The sequence below is a fragment of the Chlorocebus sabaeus genome, chromosome 14 (genome assembly GCF_047675955.1).
Source record: "Chlorocebus sabaeus isolate Y175 chromosome 14, mChlSab1.0.hap1, whole genome shotgun sequence".
NCBI lineage: Eukaryota > Metazoa > Chordata > Mammalia > Primates > Cercopithecidae > Chlorocebus > Chlorocebus sabaeus.
The window spans coordinates 84,809,450-84,837,232 of NC_132917.1; the positions used below are offsets into that span (position 1 = coordinate 84,809,450).

Sequence of the window (27,783 nt, forward strand, 5' to 3'; positions counted from 1 at the left end):
TAGAAAACCAAACACCACATGTTCTCACTCATAGGTGGGAATTGAACAATGAGAACACCTGGACACAGGGCAGGGAACATCACACACTGGGGCCTATTGTGGGGTGGGGGAGGGAGGAGGGATAGCATTAGGAAATATACCTAATGTAAATGATGAGTTAACGGGTGCAGCACACCAACATATATGTAACAAACCTGAACGTTGTGCACATGTACCCTAGAACTTAAAGTATAATAAAAAAAAAAAAAAAAACTTTGATCCTGGATAACAATTTAAAAAAAGAAAGTAGAATGAATTGCACATAGTAGAGGTAAATATTTTACTTGTTTGTAGATACACATATATATGTATGTACAGAGTCACAATGAAAAATGAATTTCTTACTAAAAGTCACTGTCAAATGACCTTGAAGCAGTATTGCTCTGTACAGCTGCCGGAATGAAACTTCTGAAATGCAATCTGATTATGTTACCTACCTGCTTAGAATCCCTCACTGAACTGTTGCTCTAACATCTTTAATAAGTAAAGCTTTTAAAACTTGGCCTATCTGTATTTCCAGCCTCATCTCAATGTATGCAGTGCTCTCGTGCTTCCCAGCATACATCATATTTTCCATGGCATCAGACTTCTAATCCTGTTTTTTTAGTCTGAATCCTGAACCCGTTCTTTCCCACCCCATGCCATCCCTTTTTTGCCCATCTGACTCCAGCTTGTTCTTCAAGTCTGAGTTGTAGCATTACCACTCCTGGAAGCCTTCCTGAATCTGTAGCCATCACCATAACTCCCCTGCAAGTAGAAATGAGCCATCACTGTGTGTGTGTGTGTGTGTGTGTGTGTGTGTGTGTGTGTGTGTGTGATTGTAATAAACTCCTTTAGAGCCCTTATTTCCCCGTGGGTATTAACTGAAGTGCTTATGTCCCTCGGGGGGATTACCAGGTCATTGAAGACAGAGACTGGATCTCATTCAGCACTTGTCCTCAGCATCAGAGATAGTATTTGGCATAGAGTAAGCCCCTGAATGTTAAATTTAATTAAAAATGCTTTACAATTCTGACATGAGTTTTAATATAATTGCTATAACAGATATTTTCATGCATTGTGTTGCATGATTTGGTTTAAATAACTAGTCTCAGATAGCTAAATAACTATGTATCTACAAAGAACAAAGAAATCCAAATCCATTTAGGTTTTTTGACTGCCTTTGTTTCTATATAAATATATCTACTACTGTGTGTCAATATTGCTTATTCCCTATTGAAAGTGGTGTTTCATTTGGTGCTTTAGCTTCCCAGTTCTGGTGATCTGTGGAGCACTCATATGGACTTTGACACCAAACGGTTGGATCCCTGGGAACGAATCATACCTACCTTCAAATACAACCGAGATGTTCCATTTTTTGAAATGCTTGTCCCCACAACTGACACAGTGCGCTATGGGTACCTAATGGAAAAACTACTGGCAGTCAAGCATTCTGTGTTGTTTACTGGCATAACTGGAGTGGGCAAGGTAGGAAACTTACATCAGACAAGAAGTCCTCTCCAAATGTGAGGGCATGGTGGACTTAAAATTGTTAGCACCAGAAGTAATATTATTTCTGAGAGGAATTTTTGTTTAGCTTTTAGCGCTTTTGCAGGAAGAATGTTATGCTGAATCTATATTGATCCTAGGAACTGTTCTAAAGTTTGCCAGTTTCTGAATACATTCTTGGAGTTGATACTGTATGAACTAGAGAGCCCTGTAGCCCAGCATTTGTGCTTAGGGGCTTTTATTTTTTATTCCTTGGTATTTTGCGGGCTGCCACTGCACTAGTTGGATGGGAACTGGCCAGAGGAGTTTGCATTCCCAAAAGGCTGTTGATAGAGATCAGCCCATCCCCTCCTGCCTGTTCATTTATACCTGATACAACAATGGTATCCTTGATTATCTGGGGGTTTTTGTTAAAGTAGAATGGAGGGAGGAATACTGATGATTTGGGCTTATAAGTTTTGGAGAATCCACATAAAATTTCACTGTTTCCCAAAAAAATTATTCTAAAAGAAATTTGCATCTTTCTGTGACTCTTTCCATAAATTGGCTTGAAGAGTAGCCAAGATGGATTTTGGCATGAAAATAAATTAAAACTTTTTGCTAAGATAGTGCTGATTAGAATATCTCTTTGATTCTGAAAAATATAACTAAACGGAATCTCCAGTAAGAGAAAGCAGACATTTCAATCTAGCTTTAACCTCTCTCTTTTTATCGTGTTTCTTACTTATTGTGCCAAATTATTACAGATATAACTGAAAGAGATTATATTGATGTGACATTAATTAACTTATTTTAATTTAAGTCTGTGATTGCAAAAGGATTGCTAAATAAAATTCAAGAATCAGCTGGTTATGTCCCTGTTTATCTGAATTTTTCTGCTCAAACTTCATCTGCAAGGACACAGGAGATCATTGAGTCCAAACTGGAGAGAAAAAGAAAAAATATTCTTGGTAAGAATCATTATTTTAGTTTGTCCCACAGAAATTATTCATGAAGCTAATAAATGACATAAATAGTACATGTAATAAAAAGACAATTAGATATTTTATTTGCAAATTGGATATTTGTAAAGGTGATTCTGTTGATGGCATTTTTATGCTAGCTATGTAGATGTCTTAGTGTTGCCAAGCAAGTCATTTATTTCTATCATCACCTTCAGCTCAGAACATCTTCAGTCTCTGCCTCTCCATGGCTCTCCCTCTCTCCACCCAGCTTCTTCCAACATGCACTGATTTCGCCTTATTTAAAATAAACAAACCTCTGTATATGTGGCACATTGGGTTATCTGAACTCAGTGAGGAATAAGTATGAGACTGTTTTGGTTTTTTCTTCAGTCAGTACTTTCAGCCAGGTTTTGTGGTAGCTTCCCCACCCTCCCTTATTAACTGCTTAGATAACTAGCATAACTTTCTGGTCACCTTCAGACATTTGGAGTCTGGGCCAGTCTAAGCCTCAATCCGATACCCAATTCAAAGTTCCTCCTCTCCTCTGTCATAAGCCAAGTTTGTGGCTGCAGGTACATACTGGAGGTGAAGGGGTCATGGGATGCTCGTCACTCCTCCCCACCTTCCCTGTAGGAGGCTGGAGTATGCAGGGAATGGAGAAGAAGAAGGAAAGGACAAGTTTCTTCTCTCTAACCAGTGCTCAGATGGGCCTCTCTGTGCCTGGTCCCTGCTTCTTAGCTGGCACTGAGTGGTATCCATGCTGTCTGTGAGGCAGGCTTTCAGGAATGGGCTCTTGTAAGCAACTCCCAAAAGAACTGTAGGTCAGGCATTGGCCTCACCACTGGAAGTTTCCCTGAGGGTGGGAGTCAGGACCTCAGCCCTCGCTCTCCAGCAGTCCATCTGCAGCCTCTTGCAACTGGGGCCCACTTGCTCAGTCCACAGTCTCTGGGGTGGTGCACCAGTCAGGGCTTAGGCTTGGCTGCCTCCCACATTGCCCACCATCTAGCAGGCCCTGTCATGCCAAACAATGGTGCTGCCAGCTGCTTCACTGCCTCCTCTTTCTGTCCTCCCTCTCCTGCTCAGGTAAGCAAGGGGCAACAGATGCCAGTCTATTTTCTGGTGGGGGCCCCAAATTTTTACAAAGGTTTCTCTTAGACCCCTTCCTTGCCCCCCCATCCTGCTACTTGGCTTCCAGGGGGCCACAGGATGGAGTGAATCACTCCGTTTGCCTTGGAATCACCTCCCGTAATTATCTCAACAGCAGAGACATGGCCATTTGCCCGTCGGGTTTCTCTTTCCTCTGCTATCACTCATTCCTTTTTCTAATGTGTGTATTTCTAATGTGTGTATATTTATTAAAATGTGGCATTGTGCAGCCCCACTGCACTGGATTTCCCTTTGATGTGATCAGGATGCTTTTGAATATCTAATTTGTTTTCCCTTTGAGGGTGCCATGATGACATTTATGAAAGGAAACGTTGGCATTCTTCCTCTTCCTACTATGGAAAGAAACTGATGTTCCTCACTCATGCCTAAGCCACACAGTTGCTGAGGGCAGTGACTGAGACAGAGAAAGGTTCACTCCTTGCTGGAGAGAGGCCACCATCTTGTGCCCTGACAGTGAGGATAAGGGGCCACCTGGCATGACAACGTGGACGTCCTGACCAGGAGCACATCTTCCTGCAAGGGCCTGGGTGGGGCCAGAAGGAAGTCTCTTCCTCCGGGCAGGACTCAGAACTGAGCTCTTTATGACCTATAGGATGTCATTGAGTCCAAAGTCATACCCTAGCTTTGTCTTACATTTTCTAGGGGAAAATCATAATTCTTAAATTAAATTCATTTTATTTCCCTAGGAGCACCGGGAAACAAACGAATTGTGATTTTTGTTGATGATTTAAACATGCCCAGACTGGATCGCTATGGCTCTCAGCCTCCGATTGAATTACTTCGGCAGTATCAAGATTTTGGGGGATTTTATGACAGAAACAAACTATTTTGGAAAGAAATACAGGTTACTTTAGCTTTTAAATTACTTGGTGTGCTTACATTTAAATGTCAAGGAAATACGATGTATACTTTGTGAGACTACCATAGCAAAGTACCACAAATGGGGTGGCTTACACAACAGTAGTTTGTTTTCTCATAATTCTGAAGACTAGACGTCTAAGAACAAGGTGTCTGCAGGATTGGTTTCTTCTGAACACTCTTTCCCTGTGTCTTTATATAGGCTTCCCTCTGTGTCTGTCTGTGTCCAAATCTCTTCTTATAAGCACACCCGTCATGCTGGATTAGGGCTTACCCTAGTGGCCTCATTTTAGCTTATCACATCTTTAAAGACCCTATTTCCAAATACAGCCACATTCTGAGACGCCGAGTTAGGACTTCAACATACGATTTGGGGACAGGGGACACAATTCAGCCCATAACATGTGGCCTCGGTTTTTCCTTCTCGTAATTCAATGTATTCAGTCTATATTGAGTTTTTGCCATGTTTGATTCAGGAGATCCATGAACAAGTGAAACAGTCCCTGCCTCCCAGAGAGCTTCAGAGGGTGGACAGACATTTCTAATGCAGAGCGGTGAGAGGGGAGAGGCAGGAGAGATTCAGGGGTGGGGCTGGGTTGAGGATGGGAGAAGCCTCCCAGAAGTGATGTTGGAGCTGGATTCTGAAGGCATGCATGCCAAAGCAGGGAAAGGGAACGTTTTATACCCCAGAAGCGGGGAATGTAAAATACTAAGGTGGTGTGAAATATGAGCACCAAAGCAACAGGAGAGGCAGAGGTCACATCCCATGGTGCTGTGGGCCCATGAGGAGGAAACTGGATTTATCCTGTAAGTGCTGAGGAGCTGCTGAAGGAAATGTTATGGAAAGATTCCCTTGGCTGCAGGGGAGGGATGGGCTAAAGAGGAAGCAAGAACAGAGGCAACTGCAGTAGCCTAGAGGACAAGGGATGAGGGTCGAGCCTCCTGGGGTGATGCGTGTGGTCGGAAGGGTTTAGAAGCCAGAAGGCAGACCAGCAGGACTGGTGGTGTGTTAGTCAGGGTTCTTGAGAGGGACAGAACTAACAGAATAGATATATATATACATAAAAAGGAGTTTATTAAGTATTAACTCACATGATCACGACTTCCCACAATAGGCCATCTGCAGACTGAGAAGCAAGGACAGCCAGTCCAACCTCCAAAATTGAAGAAATTGGAGTCCAGTGTTCAAGGGCAGGAAGCATCCAGCATGGTAGAAAGATGTAGGCTGGGAGGCTAGGCCAGTCACTCTTTTCACAGTTTTCTGCCTCCTTGTAGTTTAGCTCCACGGGCAGCTGATTAGATTGTGCCCACAATTTAAGGGTTGGTTAAGGGTGATTCTGCCTTTCCCAGCCCACTGACTCAAAAGTTAGTTTCCTTTGGCAACACTCTCACAGACATACCCAGGATCAATACTTTGTATCCTTCAATCCAATCAAGTTGATACTCAGTATTAACCATCACAGGTGGGGTATGGAGTCAAGAGGGAGGAGGGGGAACCTAGGCTAACTGCCCCATTTCTGTTCTGGAGAACAGAAACCAACATGCTTGACAAGAAGAGGGCAGGGGGCATGTTTAGTTTTGCTCACAATAAAAACAAATATTTGTACCAGGCACTATTCTAAGTGTTTCCCACCTGCTAGCACCCAACATCCCTACAAGATGGATAATGCTATCAGCCTTGTTTTATAGATCAAGAAATAGGCCAAGAGTATGGAGTTATGTGACTGGTCCAAGGTCACACTACTCGTAAGTGGCAAAACTGGGATTAGAGCCCAGGCCATTCGGCTTCTGAAAATGTGATTTCAGCTAAGATTCCTCCCTGCCCACGTTGCTAAGCTCCAGTTCCCTGGGAAATCCAGGTAGAGCACTTTCTGTCTATCAAAATGAGAGCTTAAATAAGGCATAAACATTCTTTGAAGTGAAAAATAAGATGAGTGTAAGAGGCAGAGGGATAAATGGAGACTGAAGAGAGGGTTCAAGCTGTGCATAGGTGAAAACTGATGGGGGCGAAGGTAGTAGGTCCTGAGAAAGGGGCCTCATTCACCAACACAGGAAGTCCTGGATGGAAGATGAACCTGTATTCAGTTCCTGGGAAGCAGTCAGCAGTTGTCTTCTTCCAGACTGTATTTACAGCCTGTATTAAACAGGAAAACCTTTCCTAAAAAGAGAATATAATTAGGCCTCTTTATAAAGAAAGCAGTCTTTTGCATATAAGGTTTTTTTACTTTCCAAATAATTTTATCTAACTTTATCTTCCCAACAACACAGTGAGGAGAGAATATCACGTGTCCTTTGCAGGTTTAGAATTCCCCTGACTCAGTGCCATTGGGGATGAGGGTGGGAAGGGAATGACTGCCAAACCTCCCACCAGGCCAGTGCTCAGTGGCTACTCTCTGCCAAACAAATCACGTGGAAATGCCTCGCCCTGGCACTCTGAGGCTCCCATATATGGCTGTGAATGGCTGCTCTGATCCAAGGGTCTTTTGCTGCTCCCTGCACATGTCCCACAGTCCCACTGAGGCAGAAGGCTTGATGTCTCCTGAATGCACCCATATCCTCCACCGCATGCCTTTGTGATAGTGTCCTCTACCTGGAAGGGCCCTTCTCTCCAGCTCTTCCCTTGTAATCCTCATACTCCTTCAACGCCCATCTCTAAATTGCCTTGCTCACAAGGTCTTTCCTTAAACCCCCATTTCCAGTGTGAGCTCCTCTTTCACCCACATGGAGCACTGTGGGCCTTCACATTCTATCTTGAGTCACAGCTGTTGATGTGCTCATCTTGTGTTGCATTCCTTCATGTTAGACTCTGAGCTCCTGACCTCCATCTCCCTCATCTTTATGGCCCCTGCTAAGCTTAATACCTTGTACATAGTAAGCCGTTGTTTATTGGAACTGATTCACATAGAGACAGCCTTGGTACCACCTCAAGCCTTGGTACTGTAGAGCTGAGATCAAGAGTGCCTTCCTCTTGGTCTTCAGATTCTTCCTCCTACCAAAGGAATTGGCACACACTCTTCACTTCACCAGAAATGCATCTGCCCCCTTCACCCCTATGGCCTTGTCCTCTGCTCCTGTCAGCTTCCAGCTCTCCACTGCAAGTACCATTTCCTTGGCCAAATCTTCTCTGACCCACAGACTAAGTAAGGTTCCCCCATCAAGCATTACCTCAGCATTATATCCCTTTCCTTCAAAAAACTTACTGTGATTTTTATTGCAATTTTATTTTATTTTATTTTATTTTTGAGACAGGGTCTCATTCTGTCACTGAGGCTGGACTGCCCTGGCACAATAGAGGCTCACTGCAACCTCAACCTCCAGGGCTCAAGGAATCCTCCCACCTCAGCCCCCTGAGTAGCTGGGACCACAGGCTCATGCCACCATGCCTGGCTAATTTTTTGAATTTTTAGTAGAGACAGGATTTCGTCATGTTGCCCAATCTGGTCTTGAACTCCTGGACTCAAGTGATCTGCCTGCCTCAGCCTCCCAAAGTTGTACATTTATTTTTAAGATCATTGATTTATGGTATTAACCTCTGTCCTTCCCACTAAAGCTGCTTTCAGATGGAGTAGGTGGCATGTTCTCTCCATTAGACCCACAGGGCTTTTGTTTTCCATTTAATTCACAATAGCCCAGGCTATTTGTGGATTCCATGTTTGAAGATTCACCTGCTCACAAAAATTTGTAACTGCAAAATCAATATTCGTAGCACTTATTCTGTCTTTTGCAGACATGTACGGAGTGGCAAAACGTTCTAGCCATCCAACTCACAGTTCCCCAATGAGGTGGAACAAGACAACACTCTGCCTTCTTTTTCAGCTCTCGTGCTGTAAACAACTGCCCTTTACGCAGTCTACTGGAGGCCACATTTTCACATTTTTATGCCTTCTGTTGGTGATTTTGCTATTTAAAATGGCCCAAGTGTAGTGCTAAAGTGCTGTCTACTATTCCTAAACACAAAAAGGCTGTGATGTGCCTCACTGAAAAAAATGAATGAATTTGATAAATTTCATTTAGGCATGAGTAATAGTGCTGTGGTCCATGAGTTCAATGTTAATGACTCAACAATATAAAATAAGGCGTTTTAAACAGAAACACACATAAAACAAAGTTATGTATTGGTCAGTTGACAAAAATGTTATCACAGAGACTCACAGAAACCTAACCCTAGGAGCGGTGTTTCAGTATCCACTAATCCAGTGCTCCAGCCAACTTTACTAAATTTAACTACCATGAATAATGAATATTTGTTGCAAGAATGGCTATATTTTATCTTCAGATAACAAAGTTTTTAAGATTACAGTTTCACATAAAGGTATTTATATAAATAGATGAATCAGCTGAGTGACCTTGAGCAATTTACTTAACCATCCAGGGCCTTGGTTTTTTAATCTATAAAATAGGTGTAATTACAGTGGTCTCTTGGAGTGATTGTGAGAAGTCATTTAACATACACAAAAAATGTAATGCAATGCTGGCATTTGGGAAGTCCTACCATTGGGATAGGCAGGTCTCATTTCGTTCTCTGATGAGTGATCCAAGTGGATTTCTCTGCACACAGGATGTAACAATTGTATCAGCATGTGCACCTCCAGGCGGTGGCCGCAACCCTGTGACTCCCCGCTTCATCAGACATTTCAGCATGCTGTGCCTCCCAATGCCCTCAGAACACAGTCTGAAACAGATTTTTCAGGTGAGTGTTGATTTTAACTTAGGCAAAAGGGGGAAAAGAAAACATATGTGTTCCAAGCCTCCCACAATCAAAGTGGTGTCTTGTGTTTCTAAGGAGTCCATCTATCCATCTCTTTCCTGAGCAGGAAGCAGGTAAATATGGACTCCTGGAGAGTAGCTGGCAGGCATTTGCATCACTGCCTTCTGTATCTGTTGGTCTCAGAGAGTTCTAGAAATGCAGAAAGATTGTGCAAACAAAACCCCTACCTTTAGAGAAGGCTGCATCTTAGGTCCCTGCCACTTAGCACTGCACACACAGTTCTTAGTAGATCTCATCACTACCCAGCCCCTGCCTTTGTGCTCATCTCATACCTAACCACCAGGTCTGTGTGTCCACTTGCCACCAAACTTGGCACCTGATATGCCAGAGAGCTCAAGCTCAACACACCTAAAACAGAACTCATCTCCTTGGCCACTCTCACAAAGAACAATAACCTATATTTTGTCCACCTGTACTAACTTCCCTAAAGGGCTACTTCTCCATCCTTTATATGGGAAAAATAATAGCACCTGCCCTACAAGTGCTCAACAGATTGTGAGGCATTATTTTGAGTAGAATAATAAGAGAATATGAAGCAGCATGACTAAAGCCCCGCATACCCAACCTGCAAAGGTTTTTTAGAGAAGAGAGATTGTGAGCTGAGGCTTGGGGATGCTGGGAATTGACAGGGAGGAACGGATCTTAGGAACAGGAAGTGCTGGGTGAATGCAACTGCAGAGGCAGGAAATGGTAAGGTGTGTGCAAAGGTAGAATAAGACAGTTCAGGTGACTGGCCTGGAGAAGCTGATGACAGTAATGTGGACAGTGATGCCCAAGGATGTGGCAATTACCAGCATCGACTTCTTCCAGTGGAAGCCCTCTCTCAAGAGGGACAGACTCCACATGTATACAACCTTCAGTACATGGAAAGGAGTTTTCTGTTTGCATTTAAATAGCTTATTTCTGTGGGAAATTATTTTTAATAAATTGAAGTAGTTCCAATAAGCTGTTTAGGAGCAATGCCACAAAGATATATAAAAACTGCCACATTTTGAAAAACTTTGGGAGAGTGCTTTAGAAAATATGAAAGGATGGGAGCTTAGCTCCTATAATTAAGCACCAGAGTACAGAACAAGACATAACAGGAACCACCAAAGCCATTAGAGGGGTTGTCTAAGCCCCTGCACACTTTTTCTGAGAACTTTTGTATTTATATTTTGAAGTTTGAAGTGCGTGATTCCCAACCACACCACAGATCCACTGTGATGTGATGAGTGGTGAGGGGTGTCTCAAGAAACTTATGCCTGGTTAGAAGAAACTGAATTTGCAAATTGTTTCATTTTTTATTAAGTTAAAGCAGATTCAGGGTTATGACTACAAAAACGTCATTCTTCATCATTCCAAAATGGAATGATTTCCATTTTGTGGGTGAGAAGAATACAGTGAAGTCTGGGCCACTGGGAAAGGCAAGGTCCCCAACTCTCAACCTCCTGTGGGATTATCATGTCCATGGAAATGTGTCACCCATGGGAACATCGTCCAGCAAGCACATCACAGCTGAAAACTGGCTGTGATAGAGCTGCTTCTTCCCACTGTAACTTTACAGGTTTACATTTAAAACCCACACTAGCTATAAGGGGAAATAGAAATGATACGTTGCAAAACTGCGAGATTCTGGGGGCTACCGGGTTGGGCTGAATTCAGGCGGGAAAGAATATTGCTGTCATTACAATGGACAGGGTATTTTGCCTGTAGGAAAAAAGAACTTGCTCTAGGCCCATGGATCTCAAACTTCATTTTTCATCACAGCCCACCTAAGCAGGACCCAATAATTCATCACCCATCTGTCCTGTCCTTCATTACTGTTTGGAGGAGAAAGAACTTGGATGTAGTCAAGAATTGAAGAAGAGCAAAATCAATAAGCTAATTTATTGTTAGCAACATATATAAATAGATTTATTTCTACTATATAAAAGAAGCCTATGAATCTAAATTGTACATGTATATTATATATAATGTTTTCAATCACCTATTAGTGTTAACACAATTAGTCCTATCATTATACTTTCTTTGATAGTCTATTGCAAATTAGTTAAACAGTGCATATATGCAGGGAGCACATCACTAATAACCAGTCACGGTTTGCTCAGTTGGAATATGTACATTATAAGTGACTCTTTCTTGGACCACACAGTTCACACAAACCTGAGTGTTTACTTATTGGAAATGTATGTGCCAAAATATGCATCACTATACACTCTAAGGGTGAACTGAACAGCACACAACCAGGTAAATTAAATTTAATGAAATTTCTAGTTAGAAAGCTATAACAGCAGTAACTGAAAACCATGATTGGCTCCATAAACTAGTGATAATGTGCTTATGCCAAAGAATCCTTCTCCCAAAACTGAGAAATCTGCCTCTGTCTTGTGCATGTTCTTAGTAAGAGTTTTGCAAAGTTGCCAGGCAGATCATGTAAGCCAGATCCTTAAGTAGAATATCAGGCTGTGGTCCTCAGTAAATTTTATAATGATACGCTAATTTTAATGTATGGTACCAATTAGTAGCCTTTAATTCATTCATTAAACAAATATTTGTTGAGCACCTTCCATACGCCTGACATTGGTGTATAATCCCTGTCCTCATGGATCTTCTTCCACAGACGCAGATAATGAATAGATGAGTGAGATATCTAGATACAGACACACAGTTACTCATGCATATGTTAGAAACTGTATTTGTATTTGTATTTGTATTTGTGTCATGGAGAAGAGAAGGCTGGAGCTTTTTACCTACCTATAACATATATATAGATAAAATTATCAGCTTTTCTCTTCTCCATCATACACATACAAATGGACAGATTTTCATCAAATTTAAAGATTGGGTTTGGGATGGTCCTACATAAAATACAGACCATGTGGAGTATGTTAAACTCATGTTGGGGTCCCAGGAGGGGATACCTAAAGAGGTCATCCTCACAAGTTAAAGCAAATTTTAAACAGGATGCCCACTGAAAACAAATACTCAGGTTTATTTCAAAAGATCTCATATATGACACCAAATCTGAAGTCACAACTTCAGATTGGACTAACTTGCAAACATAGATATGTATTCTGGTGGCTTCTCCCATGAGTTACCCCAAGGTTAATGGTGATAAGAATTTATCTATTTAAAAAACAATAATGATTTTTCCAAGCACTTGGGAGTCAAGGACTAGTTAATAAATACACATGTTCAAGTTGTGATGTTATGGATGAGAAGATCAGAGAGACTGATGGGAGGACTTGTTTTAGATTGAGTGGTCAGGAAAGGCCTCTCTGGAGAGACGGCATGTAACCTAAAACATGAAGGATGAAAAGGCACCTGGCAATCAGAGAGGGCTATGCACAGAGAGAGGGGAGCAGTAGTGCACAGGCCTGAGATGGGAAGGAGCGCGGGTGTTCAGACTAGTGTGGCGGGGACACAGGGAGCAATGGAAGGGAGGGGCGAAGTGAGGGAGCTGGGGGAAGGGTGGACCGGCAGGGAGACCAGGATGGAAGTGGAGAGGCCAGAGCAAAGGAGAGAGGGGAGAAACCCAGATTTAAAAGAGTGGAGCCCAGAATGGGGTGATGTCCAGGGAAACAGAGAGAAGCAAACAGACCCAAGAAATGTGTTCAAGATTGATTGTGCGGGACAGAGAATGGGAGGTGTCTAAAGAGACTTCCAAGCTCCTGATCTGAGCTTAGAAGGGAATGGCCAGCTACTGAAATGGGGAAGCTGAATGTGAAGGGGTTCACCATTGCAAGTAAGTCACATTTGAAATATACATGAAGATGAAAATCTTTGAGAGTGGTGCTCATTCGTCCATAAAAGTGAGAAAGAGGGTTTCTGTTCTTTTTCAGGTGGGTTTGTGCCCTTCTTGATTACCCCTTGGACTCACCTCAAGCAGAGGTCTAAATTACTGGAGAGTACGTTCATGTAAATTCACTAATCAGATATGAATGCCACTCAGGTGTCACAAAACAATCACAGAAGACAGGAGTGAGTGCATCCTCGAGAATGTTTTCTGAAATAAGCAGAAGAGCTTTGATACCAGAAGACTTTGTGTTGGAATTTGGCTTTCTGTTATTAGAAAACATGTCATCTGGAGTACTTAAAAGATAGATATTTGGTTTAAAATAAATCTAATCTTCTCATATTATGTTTCTGGTTCTAGGCCATCTTAAATGGTTTCCTGAGTGACTTTCCACCAGCTGTAAAGCAAACTGCATCAAGCATTGTAGAAGCCTCAGTTGAGATTTATAACAAAATGAGTGTTGACCTCCTACCAACACCTGCCAAGTCCCATTACGTCTTTAACTTGAGGGACTTATCCAAATGTGTGCAAGGTAGTGTACTGAACCCTCATTTTCTGATCTGCACCCTCCCTTCTTTTCCATTGGCCCCCAAATCTCTCAGTAACATTGTATGTATGCAGTTTTCTGTGACTCACCCAGAAATCCCATCACCTGTTCCTGTTCAGCCTGAGTGCTTTACAACTATTTCACATGGCCAACACTGCCTCCCATTTCTCACTCCCAGCTGATTACTTGTCTTTCACTGAAAAAAAAAAAAAAAAAATAGAAGCAATTGGACCAGGGCTACCTCATCTTCTAAATCTCTCAGACAACCTGCATCTTCCTTCCATGGGCTGAGCTGCCCCTGCATCTATCAGTGCCACTGCTCCTTCTAGTACTGAACCCAATACCCTCCTGTCTATTCAAGGATTTTGCTATCATAATTCCCACTTCTCTTCTCATCTTCAAAGTTTCCTCTTTTATTGGATCATGCCTAATGGCATAAAAAGCCACTATCATACCTCCCATCTTAAAAAAAAAAAAAAAAAAAAAGATTTCTGTAAGTCCCATATCCCCTGATGGTACCCCTCCCATTTCTCTGCTCTTTCTAGAAAGAACGCTAAAAGTATGGTCTCTCCTCCCTGTCTCACTTACTCCCTCCAGTTCTCCCTTTAACATATGTCAATCAAAATGTGATTCCCAACACTGCACTCTACCTGAATCCTGTCTCCATCTGCTCAGATTCACTGGTCAGCTCTCAGCGGCACCTTAACCTCACAGCAGCGTCCACACAACTCGCCGCTCCCCACCTTCTCCAGTGGTCCAGGGCAGGCTCTCCTGCGGTCCCCCCTCACTGCCTGCTGTCGCCCAGTCTGTTTTGATAGCTGCTCCTCCTTTCCCTACCTCAAAATGTTGGGGCCACAGGGCTCGGTCTTCAGATCTACACACATATTCCCTCAGTAATTTTGGTCAGTTCTATATTGTCAAATACCGTCTACTCAGAGATGGCACTAGAGTGCCTGCCTCCAGCTCCCACCCCTACTCTAAGAGTCTGACTTGCATATCCAGCTTCCTTCTCAGTGTGCGCCCTCAGGCATCCAGCTGGCCTGCTAAACTTGGCATGTCTAAATGGAACTCTTGCTTTTCGCCTCCACCTTGGCCATACGTACCCCGGCCCCAGAGGAGACTACCATTAGTTGCTCTCGCCAGGAACCTTGAAAACCCCTGTGCAATCCACGAATAATCCTGACAGCTTTATTTTCAGAATATATCCCGAATCTAACCACTCTTCACCACTCCATCCACTACCCCTCTAACCTCTTCTCTGATCTCCTGCTTCCGGTTGTCCATTTACCCTGCTCAAAGGGACCAAGCTCTGCCCTCTGCACAGCAGCCAACCATGGGCCCTGTTGAGACCCTCTTGAGGCTGCTTCCAGCACCTGCCTGTGTTGAGTCTCTGAGTGATCTGGTTCCGGGCTCCCTCTCCCTTTCATTGCCTACCACTTTCCTCCTTGCTACTGCCACCTCCTTGCCATTCCTGAAATCGGACCTGCCCAGGGACCTCTGTATGTCACTTGCAATGCTCTGACACCAGATACGCACATGGCTCACTTTCCCTCCTCAAAGTCACCTCCTCAGCAAAACTGTCCCATGTCCCTTCATAGCTCCTATTACCTGTAATCATATCGCACATATTTCTCGCATATATGTGTGTTTATGTATCTGTCTCTCCCATTCGGATGTCAGCTTCCCAAGGGCTGTATGCTTAGTTCACCACTGTATCCCAGTGCCTAACTGGGCCTGGCACTGAATGAATGTATGTCTAGACGAATAAACAAATCTCCCCTGATTTTGTATACAAGGACACTAACTCTTAGTTGCTCCATGATCTGCTTCATTCCCTGATTCCCCATCCAGTGCCCTTTGTTCTACACCACTCTTAATTTTTTTTTTTTTTTTTTTTTTTTTTTTTTTTTTGGAGATAGAGTTTCACTCTTGTTGCCCAGGCTGGGGTGCAGTGGCGCAATCTCGGCTCACTGCAACCTCCACCTCCTGGGTTCAAGTGATTCTCCAGCCTCAGCCTCCCAAGAAGCTTGAATTACAGGTGCACACCACCATGCCCAGCTAATTTTTGTATTTTTAGTAAAGACGGGGTTTTGCCATGTTGGTCAGGCTGGTTTTGAACTACTGACCTCAGGTGATTCACCTGCCTCGGCCTCCCAAAGTGCTGAGATTACAGGCGTGAGCCACTGTGCCCAGCCAATATTTTTTTTCTCTAAAAAGATTCTAACTAACATTTATAAGTTTGTTTTTAATATCTGCAAAGTAGCTAAAGTAGAAGCTGCAGAGTGCTTTCCTGTGAAGCAATGACTGGCCTCTTTGAAAGCTAGCTCTCCTTCCTGTCTTCATCACAATCTAAGTCATTACCTGTTGTGCATTAACAAGTCTGGGAATGAACTAAGAGATGCTGGCCCATGGCAGGAGCTTAGGCATTAAGAACCCTGCAAACCCCTCCTGCTCCTCCCTAATGCACAGTTCTCACACAGGTTCCTGATCTTTCCAACTCCCGATTTGAAAGCTCTGTCACTCTTTTCTTTTTCTTCCTCCTTCAACAGCCTGAAGGACTGTCAAAGCTGGCACACCATCCTTGCCACAGGATGACAAAATAATTTGTTTTCCTCTTCCTCCGCTGAAATCATGCCCTCTTATACTAGCAGTTTAGTCCTGCTATTCATGAACTCAATTTTCCTAGAAAACATTAGAATATGACTTCGTTTCTTTCATGAACTGCTTCACACTCACTTACTGATCCTCAGACATTGTCTAATCTTGTCATTTATTTATTATCCTTCCCCATTGCCTTTCTATTCCTATTTTTAAGATAATTTTTGAGCTTCAAAATTCAGGATCCACTTTATTTCTGAAATGACACATCATAATATACACAGGAAATTCCAATGTTGAATCTCTTTCTCCTTGGTTCTGCATTTCATCAAAAGTCCTAGAAATTTCCTTATTTCTACAAATATTAACTGAAAATAATTAAAACTTCAAGCATTTGGGAGGGGGGAGGGATAGCATTAGGAGATATACCTAATGTAAATGATGAGTTGATGGGTGCAGCACACCAAGATGGCACATGTATGCATATGTAACAAACCTGCACGTTGTGCACATGTACCCTAGAACATAAAGTATAATAAAAAAAAAAAAACTTCAAGCGTTTCAAGAAACATATATGTCAAACACACACACAAACACAAACGTGAGATGCAAAAAACAGGTAGCATCATTATCTACAGAAATACCCTAGTATTCCAAAGCAACATGAGCAGTACCTACCATGCTGTGTGGTACCCACTCTCTGCTGTGTGTGTCCACGTGCACAGTAGACACTCTCCCTGCCCCCGTCTACAGTGTGAGGAGCCCCGTATTGGTGGTCTCTGTGGAGAAGTACCATTTCCAGAAATTCCTGTATATTGTTGCTTTGATTGTAACTTGAAATTATTAGAACTGTGTTTGCAGTAACAATTTATGCTAATGAAATGAGTACTCAGAATAATCTTAGTGGAAGCTGGAAGGGCCAGGGGCATTTGGTGAGGACTGACATTGGGAAAGAGAGAGAAATGGGAGTTTCAAAAACAGTATAATCCTTGGGAGGAGGAAAGTTGCAAGATAAGTAAATACATATACTTCAGTCTATTTTAAAGTAACGTGAGGCCCTTCACTTAGCATATTGCAGCTCATGTAACAATGGGATCCACTTGCTTACATGGTGGAGTCTGACCACTTCACATGCTCAGTTAAAGAAACATCACAAAACAGGGACAGAAATGTCTTTGTCAAATAATATATCCCAATGTTGTTATCGAAAAATGAGGTCACTATTCGTATATGTGTATATCCACTGGGGAAGCAGTCATTTTTGGCAATGTGAGGGTGAAGTTGTACTTAAGGATTTCCTAATTAAACTATTACTGGAGATTCTACAAATGTAGAATTTTTCTTTTTTTTTTTTTTTTCTTTTCTTAAAAAACAGGTATCCTCCAATGTGATCCAGGAACAATAAGAGAAGAAATCCAGATATTTAGGCTCTTTTGCCATGAGTGCCAAAGAGTCTTCCACGATCGCTTGATTAATAATGAAGATAAGCAATATTTCCATGTTATTCTGACAGAAATGGCCAGTAAATATGAATCTTTACCTATTCTTTTTTTTTACTTGATTAGAAAAGCAATTTGGTTTCCACAAAGAACAATTAACACAAAAAGAATTTTCATAATTTATGAGTAAAAGTTATTTTCTTTGAAGGTTCAAATATATATTAAAATATATGAAATATTATGCAATATTATAAAATAATTTTATTAAAATTCAGGAAAGGTCAGCCGGGCGTGGTAGCTCATGCCTATAATCCCAGCACTTTGGGTAGTTGGATACATGGATCCCTTGGGCTCAGGAGTTCGAGACCAGCCTGGGCAACAAGGCAAGACCCCATCTCTACTAAAAATACCAAAATAAATAAATAAATTCAGGAAGTGTTAGTATTTTAATTTATTATGAAGTTTTAAGTAGGGAGAGAAAGTAGGAGAAAGAGCATTTTGTCTGGTAAGAAGCCAGGATAGGCCGGGCACAGTGGTCATACCTGTAATCACAGCACTTAGGGAGACCGAGGTGGGCGGATCACGAAGTCAGGATTTCAAGACCAGTCTGGCCAACATAGTGAAACCCTGTCTCTACTAAAAATACAAAAAATTAGCCAGATGTGGTGGTGTGCACCTGTAATCCCAGCTACTCAGGAAGCTGAGGCAAGAGAATCATGTGAACCCAGGAGGCGGAGGTTGCAGTGAGCTGAGATTGCATCATTGCACTCCAGCCCGGGTGACAGTGCAAGACTGTCTCAAAAAAAAACAAAAGCCAGGATAATTTTAAAATACTTCCTATTTCTTAAATAAGTATCCAATATTCATTATTTAACAAGTGTTTTAAATTATTTGTTAAGTATTCTTAATCTTAAACTTGGGAGATTATCAGCTAAACTAAAGCGGCATGGAGTTAACACAGCATTCTCTCAGTTTTCATATATATTAATTAAGTCTTCTGAGTAAAGTAGCAGCTGTTATTTTGTATGTTTTATCACTAAAATATTCCATTCAAGATTATCATTATATTAAAAACTTGGTTTTGTTCTTTAAATAGACAAACATTTTGGAATTGCAATTGACCTGGAATATTTTTTGAACAAGCCCATCATATTTGGAGATTTCATTAAGGCAAGTATGTTAAAGTGACCTGACCTCATTTGAAAATTATAAAGCATTTATTATTTTCCAATTCAAATTTATATTCTGTAAAAACTTCACATGTGTGAAGAGTTAAGATCTAGGCCAGGTGTCAGCAAACTATGTCCCATGAGCCAAATCTGCCTGCCACCTATTTTTGTAAACAAAATTCTTTGGAACATAGCCACAGCCATTTATATATATGATTTTTTCATATGATTGCTTTTGCTCCACAACAGCAGAGTGCAGTAGTAGTGATAAAGACCATATGACCTGCAAAGCCTAAAATATGTACTATCTGGCCCTTTACAGAAAAAGTTTGCTGACTCCTGGTCTAATTACATTCATTTTGGTAATGGTTTGAATCAGAGAGCTATCAGGTATTCAGTTTGGAAGGAAGCAGAGAGGTCTAGTCTCTTAACTCACGACTTCCCCCTTATTGTACTCTACGTAGTGAAGCTACTTAGTTAAGAGAATTGTTCTCTTCATTTAAGAGTAACTCTAATTAGTAGCAATTTTTTTATATTTAACTTCCTTTTATTCCCTTATGAGTTCCTCAAGCCCATCTCTGCAATACTGTCTGTCTAATTTTTACCCTCTGGACCTAATTTTACCCTCTGGTAAATTTTACCCTCTTGACCTGCCTAGAATAAATCTGCTATCTCACTGCCCTGCCTACATTGGCAGATAGCCATGTTGTTTTACTAAGGTGCCTCTTGTTTGAGTAAAACATTCCCAGTGTCTCCAAGAGGGCAGAGACCACGTCTAGTTTTGTTCATCTTAAGTTCCCAGGTTCCTGCACAGAGGTACGTAGCAGGCTCTCAATCAATGCTAGTTCAACACATGAAGGAACTCATCATTATATTATATGTATGCAATAATACCTCACCACTCTGGTAACTCCACTCTAGATAAGGATTACCACTGACAAATAAAAAAGATAAACTATGTATTTTTGTAAAGTATGTATTTATGTTTATTATTAAAAGTATGTCCAAAGTTTGTTTTCGAAGATTCTTTTCCTGTGTGTTTCTAGTTGATTGTATTATCAGATGAGAGAATAAACAGAAAAAGAACAGCTAGACTCTTCTTGCATTGCTTGTGTTGTGTTTTAGTAAAACAGTCCAAGAGAAAGTGCCCCTGGGGCAGTTGCTACATACAATAGAGAAGGGACATCATCAATAGATTAAAACAAGGACTCGACTCCCTGCAGTTTATACCTGAATTTAATTCTCAACAATTTAGGTAACCCTAGATGACTGCTATTTAAAAACTACAAATAGTTCTGGCATGATTTTTTATAATAATAGCAGTCTGCTATGCATAGTTTTTAACCAGTTAGCTTTTCCAATGTCAATAACCTAACAACAAAAAAATGAAACCAGGTCTGGCACAGTGGCTGACACCTGTATCCCAGCACTTCAGGAGGCAGAAGCGGGCGGATCATTTGAGGTCAGGAGCTCGAGATCAGCCTGGCCAACATAGTGAAACCTCGTCTATAATAAAAATACAAAAATAAGCTGGGAGTGGTGGTGGGCATCTGTAATCCCAGCTACTCAGGAGGCTGAGGCAGGAAAATCACTTGAACCTAGGAGGCGAAGGTTGTGGTGAGCTGAGATCACTGCACTGCACTCCAGCCTTGGCAACAGAGAGAGACTCCGTCTAAAAAAAAAAAAAAATGAAATCGGAATGTAGCATTGTGAGAAAAATCAAAACCCTGTTTCTGAGCTCCTATGTAAGTTTTATTGCAAAGACCTTCAAAATTCCAGTGTAGCTCTTGAAAAAGTTAAATGAAATGGATTTTCCAGGTTATGTGTCTATCAGAATTAATCCAACTTGGTTCTTCTCCCATAAATTATAGTTTGGAGCAGATAAAGCTGATCGGATTTATGATGACATGCCTGATATAGAGAAAATTGCAAATGTTCTACAGGACTATCTTGATGATTATAATCTCACAAATCCCAAAGAAGTAAAGTTGGTGTTCTTCCAGGATGCTATAGAACATGTTTCAAGGTATAGTGCTATAAGGCGCCCAATAATGCATTGATTTAATATTTTTTGTATTAAAGGGTAAAAATATAAGTTGTATAAACTCTTTAAACAGATTGCTAGATGGTCAGAGGTCTTTTATTAATTCTCACCATAACTTAAGAGTTATTGTTTAACATATTTTAAATATTTGTGGAATGAGCTTTCTATGGAATCCCCAGAGTTGTTATTTTTGCTAAATATTAATTGATGGTGTTTGTTTGTTTTTATCTGTTCTGTCTTGTTACAAAAAGGATATGGGGTTGTTTACAGAGATACGTGTATGGTATAACAAGGCTAATTCCATGCATACCTAAAGAAAGAGGAACTTCAAAATTATAGCAAAACAAGTTCAATCCAGGATCAGAGATTTCACCTGCTTGCGAGTCTGACTCTTACCCACTGCAAGTGTCCTGTGAGGGACACCCTTGACACATTCATAAGCATCCAGCCTGAATATCTGCAGTCCTTGGGGCACACCTTCTGAAGTGGCTCCTGTCCTGTTTGACAGTTCTAATGCTAAAATGATCTTTCCAGGATAAGCCAACATCTGCCTCCTGTGCTTCTGGTATCCATCCCATCCTGTGAAGCAGTCATGATTAAGGCACTTGGCGTGGGTATGAAACCATGATATGGAGCATCTCATTTACCTGGTACAACACTCTCTCTGTAGCTTAGGACCATAATCTCTTTACAAATAAGGCTCAGAGAATGTCCCAGTGCTCTGTTGCTACATAATAAGCCACTCCTATCCTTAGCAGATTCATTTTATCATCTCTCAATTTTCCCAACTGTTCTCTCTGAGCATCTCTCTTGCAGTTGCAATCAGACTGCTGCTGGAGTGCCTGGAGCATCTCCGCCTCCATGTAGTCTCTTCACTTGTCTCTCAGCATGGCAGCATCAGGGTGTCTGGGTTTCTCAACATGGTGGCTCAGGGCTCCAAAAGCAAGTGCCCCAAGACAGAGAGCCAGGCAGAAGCCAAACAACCTTTTTGACATAGTCTTGGAAGTCACATAGCATCATTTCTACTGTGCTCTTCTAGTCAGTGCAGGCCCACTCAAGGTCATAAGAAGAGGACAGAGACCCTATCTCTTGATGGGATCAAAGAGCAAGTAGGACCAGAGGCATTATTGCAGCCACTTTTTGGACAATGCAATGTGCCACAAAGAGATTAGGTAAATGGTCCAAAGTCCTCTAGTCAGTGAGTGGCAGGTGAGGATCACAGCCAGTGCTTCGGCTCTAACTCCACCGCAGGTGCCCCTACGCAAAATGGGCTCACTTTTTTCATAACAGCCCTCCAAATATTTGAAGACCATTCCCATATTCTTCTTAGCTTTATCTTCTCCAGGAAAAATTATCCCACATCTTTCTTATTGCCTGTTAGAGATTATTTCCAGTCTTCACATTCTGAGCACTTTATGATTTTTCAATGTTCTACTTAAAATGCAGCATCCAGATTTGATATCATATTCTGTGGAATAAATACAGTAAAATACAGTGAGAGTAGGATTTCCCGTGGTCTATTGCTGCAGCAAGATTTTCATGGCTTTGGTTTTTTTCCTGTGTCAACTGCTTTTTAGCATTGGTCCTTGTTAATACTGACAATTAAATCCCTAGGATTTTTTTCACATAAACCATAAGCAAATAAAGTCTTCACCTGTTGCATATTTCATCTCTTTAATTAGCCCTAATTCAAGATTTGTGTTTGTCACAGCTTAAGTGTTATAACATAGGTCGTTTGTCATTGGCTTGTCCAGATGCCACTTGCTTCCCCTCTGTCCCCCTGGCAGCATACCCACATGCTATCCCCTAACAACTTTTATTCCCATCGCTCAGGCAGGCCCTAAGCCTACAAGGAAAAAAATAATGGAAGCATTTTGGTCTGAGAAACTTCCTGGAGAATAGACCAGACCATAGGCAAAGTTGGCTTAATTCTATTTATAATCTTTCTTACTTTTGTGAAAGAGAATTACCAGGCCCTTCAAGGTTTGCTTAAAATATTATAGCAGGAAATTAAAAACCATTTGTAGAATGGTGAAGATTTGGTTTTCAGATGCACAAAGGACTACCATGTAAATAATGATATAGACTGTCCTCTTTTATTCAAGAGAGGATCAGTAAGGAATCAGAGAAAACATATTTCTGCTTGTAAGAGCGTTCAAACACCTATTACTGATTGGCAATGGAAAGGACTTTGTTATGAAAGTGAGTTATGGATTAATTACTAAATACTCAGTAATTTAGCACATACTACATTTCCATTTGTTGGTGACATTTTAGTTTTTGGCTTTTTAACACTGGGTAAGTAAAAGTCTTCTAACTCAAGGGGGAAAATTTTGCTTCAGAGCTTGTACTTTCAAAGAGCAAATGCACCAGGCAGTTTCTGCCCATCGTGTGCCCCCAAAGTTGTCACCACGCTCCAAGGATAGTAGAACAAATCTATTAGTATTTAAGCCACTAATTAGGAGAACCATCTCTTGCCTGCTACGTGAGAGAAAATCTAACTTACCTACTAAATTAGAGAATTCTTACTAGGGGAAGTTTTCAATCCATTTATAAGTAAATTGCCAGAAAAAAAAATAATACTACAAAGCAGAACGGACAAGTAATTTGTTTCCAGTAGTTTCTGATAGAAATAATCAAACTACTATTAATAATAATGTACATGAAATAAGGAAAGAGTGACATATAAAGTGCAAGATTTTTATCATATTCAACATTTCATCAACTGTAGGACACTTGTACATTATGGGAAAAATAAGAAAACATTATTATCTATTCATTCTGCCCTCAATTTTATACTCGCCTGGGCAGCTGAAGGGAAATAAGCAAACAGACATCTGATGTGTCTCTCAGTAGATATGTACTATGGCAGACACATAGCAATCACAATGGTGCCTATGAGTCTTCGTTGTCCCAGTAGAGGAGTTGGCCAAAAGTTCTGGGGAAGAGGTTGACAAACTGCTTTGGTAAAGGGCCAGATAGAAAATATTTCAGGCTCTGCAGATCATACTGCAGCTACTCAACCCTGCTGTCATAATGCATAAGCAGCCACAGACAGTAAGTGAATGAATGAGCTTGGCTATGTTTCAACAAACTTTATTTATAGACACTAATATTTGAATTTCAAAGGATTTTCACATATCATGAAATATTACCCCTTTTTTAATAATTTAAGTTCTAGGGTACATGTGCACAATGTGCAGGTTTGTTACATATGCATACATGTGCCATGTTGGTGTGCTGCACCCATTAACTCGTCATTTACATTAGGTATATCTCCTAATGCCATCCCTCCCCTATCCCCCTACCCCACGACAGGCCCAGGTATGTGATGTTCCCCACCCTGTGTCCAAGTGTTCTCATTGTTCAATTCCCACGTATGAGTGAGAACATGCGGTGTTTACTCTTTAAAAATAGTTTTCAACCATTAAAAAAAAATCTAAAAACCATTCTTAGCTCATGGGTCATTTAAAAAACCACATGGTTAAGGGGCAAGATTTGGCCCGCAGGCCATAGTTTGCTAACCCTGGTTTTAGACAAAGCCATCTTACCTAGTCACTCAAGGTATGGAAAACGTGGACCTGTCTGAGGAGCAGGAGAGGGTGTACAGGTGGAGGAAACAAATTTCAGTTTGATTCTTATTTCAGAAGATCCTAAATAATGACTGGGAGTCTGTGCCTTGTCCTGGAGGGAGTTTTTTTAAATAAGTCCTCGTAGACTCCCTGTTCTATTCTTACACTACATATCTCCTATCTCCTGCCACCAAAGATGACGTGTACAGTAACTAACTGTTACAGTCTCTAGAAGTTGGTTACTTGAACGTAGAATTGATGGAGCACCCACCAAATGCTATGCACTGTTCTCACAGAGAAATGGACAGCATCCAGGCCCCCATGATGGAACTTATATGTGGGAAAGAGTTAGCAATGGTTTTCTCTCATGAGTTACAGTGACCATGTGATGTTTTCATAATCAAAAAATAATAAAGTCACTATAATTTTAAAATATTTGAACATTGTTTTCTTCAATTATCAGCAATATAAATAATCTACATAGATTAGATAGATAGAAGATAGATAGATAGATAGATAGATAGATAGATAGATAGATAGATAGATAGATAGATAATTTGTCAGAATAAGGAAGGGGAAGAAGAGGAAAACTAATTAAACCTTCTTTTACATTTCTCCCATGGTTTTTAGATTTTAGACAATGGTAATAAGTTTTAAATTATGTTTATATTTTGTGTCTTCCTAAGAAGAATTTATTGACATTATCACCCCCTTTTCTATCATCTTAACAACAATGTATAGAATTGATTCTCATACATACTGGTCACCTTTATACTGATATCCCTTCCCCCTTCCCAGGTTTTTAAATTTCATTCATACTTCTGTATATCTTCAAGGAATCTTTTAGGGAAGCTCTGCAGATTACTTACTGTCTGAGCCATAACATGGTATTTTTCTCCCTCTAACCACTGTCTTGTAAAATGTCATCTTGTCGATAGATGCCTGAAGCCAGCCTGAAATTATTTGTTCCTTTGGGGATAATCCATTATTCTGCATTAGATAATCATAAACTTCTCAGTTATGTTTAAAACATAGATTTCTACTATAAAATTTCTACATGTAAATTACTTATAGATCTCCTAGGAAATATTTAGTGTTTTCTCTCTCCTCTAGTTTTCTTTCTTGATCTTTGGGGCTGTGGGTTCAGCCCCAGTGGTTTCTTCTATCATATCAGTCACCATTGCCTCAATTCTATTCCTTCTTCTCATTCCTGTAATTTCTATGATGTGGCCTCTGGGATTCCATTTGTTTCTCCTAGATTTGCCCTCCTTATCTTCCATTTTCTCTCCCATTATTTTAAGATCACTATCTTTTTTCTGAGTTCTGGGTATATTCCTGGAGTTTGACCTCTACTTTTCCTGTTCAACTCTCCACGGTATTCTATTTGTGAGACTCATCACCTTCCACTCAGGTTTTCAGTTTAGTGGATTTTCCATCTCTACTCAACTTTTCCTAAATTTGCAAGGGAAGGGTTTACTCCTTTTTGAGTGTTCTCTCTCTAGTATCATCATTGCAGTGCTTTTCAAAATTCATGTTAACATGAATCAGAAACTTTCTAAAATGTTGTTGGTATCCTGCAGTAAATCCATTTCAAGGTGTTCTGTTGATCTCTCCTTCTGCACTATGGTGTCTTTTTCTAGGTTTAGTGATTTTTTCTGCTTGCTCATTCTTATAAATGGAAACCTGGGCTTGCCAATTGACAATATAAGTTGTGGCCTAGATCGAGTAGGGTCTCCAACAAAGTCCTTCAGACTTCAGGGAAAAGAGATTTTACTTTATTGTAAATTTGTACGACTAGGGCCGAGACCCAGCAGCCTGTTAGGAATGGGGGAAAGGACAAAAAAGAGAAAAGCCAAGCAGTGCTGTTCACCAAACCCTGGCCTCAGATTCAGCCTGCTCTTCCCTTGCAGCATCCTGCCCCAGGAGGAGGCTCCACTGGCTACCAGCCTTCGGCTCTGGGGCAGGCTCTCCGAGCGGGAGCCACGTCTGTGAACTTGAAATAAACCTTTCTCTGCTCTGATGTTTGCAGGATTGCTCGGATGATACGTCAAGAAAGAGGCAATGCCCTGCTTGTCGGAGTAGGAGGCACAGGAAAGCAGTCACTCACTAGACTTGCAGCTCATATATGCGGTTACAAATGTTTACAGATTGAACTCAGCCGGGGATATAATTATGATAGTTTTCATGAAGACCTGAGGAAGTTGTACAAAATGGCTGGTGTAGAAGACAAGAATATGGTTTTCCTTTTCACTGACACCCAGGTGTGTGTTTAAATAGCCCATGGGTAAGAACAGGAAATGTATGGTTGTTACAATCGGGTGTGTGCTTTGAACAGTTTGTAGGATGAAGTTCAAGGGATTGCTCCCTTTGATAACACATTTCCCGCAGCTTGTAAAAGACTTTTATAATGCATTTTTATTTATTTTACCAAATATTGTTTCCCTTCTTTAAATTCTTAGTAATTAAATTTGATCAAAGGTCAAGGAAGTAAGTTTTTAACTTTTCTTTGAGGGAAACGGCAAAGATAACAGAAGGTAATAAACTGTATAAAAGTGCATATAAGAAAATAATTTACCAAAAATTCAATTAGGGAAACATGCATTTACCTACAGAAAGGAAAAAGGAAGGGCTATCTTCTGGGTTAAATTACCTTTAAAATTGAAGTAGGATTACATCTATTCTATGACAGCTAATTTAACTGATCTCGAATTAATTCTATAGCAGAGGACCTTCTACATTGATTATTCTTGGATATTTTCTCTTTAGAGAAAATAAACCTGTCTAGAAATTAGCCAAGGAATAAAAACGTGATAGATTCAATGCATACCTTTTAAAAAAAAATATTGTAAGCAGAATTAAATACAAACAAATAATTGGAAAACTATTTTTAATATCTATGACATGCAATGAGTTTGTATCCTATTATAAAAATACTTATTACAAATGAAAAAGGAAAAGTCAAGCACATCTATAGAAGAAATAGAAAAAATGTGGTAGAATGTGAATACACAGTTCCAGGAAACAAAGGGCTTTAAACACCTGAAGAAATTGTCAACCTCACCATTAATGAAGGAAATTATAATAAATAAAAATGTCAGTGACTTTTCCTTGCAAGTTGATAAAGGTTAAAAATCATAATATACAGTGTTGGCAGAGGTGTGGGAATAATCGGCCTGTTTATTCTTCACTGGGAGATTATAAATTAGCAAAATCTTTCTGGAAAGTAGTTGGCAATATGTAGGTAAAGCCTTTACATTTCTTTTACATTATAATCAAAGCTACGTACAGTTGCACGTATGAGAATATCTACTGTAATGTTTTAAAATAATAACCTGAGAGAGTATTAATGTCCACTGAGAGAAAGTCGTATAT

The 27,783-nt window shown here is 40.7% G+C and overlaps 1 protein-coding gene across 1 annotated transcript in view; it reads left to right on the forward strand.

Annotated features, from left to right (window-relative positions):
• Positions 1-27,783, forward strand: part of DNAH6 (dynein axonemal heavy chain 6) — a 313,929-nt gene that overhangs the window by 164,598 nt on the left and 121,548 nt on the right. Inside the window, exons 38-46 of the mRNA XM_007970043.3 lie at positions 1,285-1,506; positions 2,330-2,477; positions 4,325-4,482; positions 9,055-9,186; positions 13,403-13,574; positions 17,563-17,709; positions 18,723-18,796; positions 20,667-20,821; positions 26,441-26,672. Coding sequence (XP_007968234.3) covers positions 1,285-1,506; positions 2,330-2,477; positions 4,325-4,482; positions 9,055-9,186; positions 13,403-13,574; positions 17,563-17,709; positions 18,723-18,796; positions 20,667-20,821; positions 26,441-26,672 — 1,440 coding nt within the window. The remainder of the gene's footprint in view (positions 1-1,284; positions 1,507-2,329; positions 2,478-4,324; positions 4,483-9,054; positions 9,187-13,402; positions 13,575-17,562; positions 17,710-18,722; positions 18,797-20,666; positions 20,822-26,440; positions 26,673-27,783) is intronic.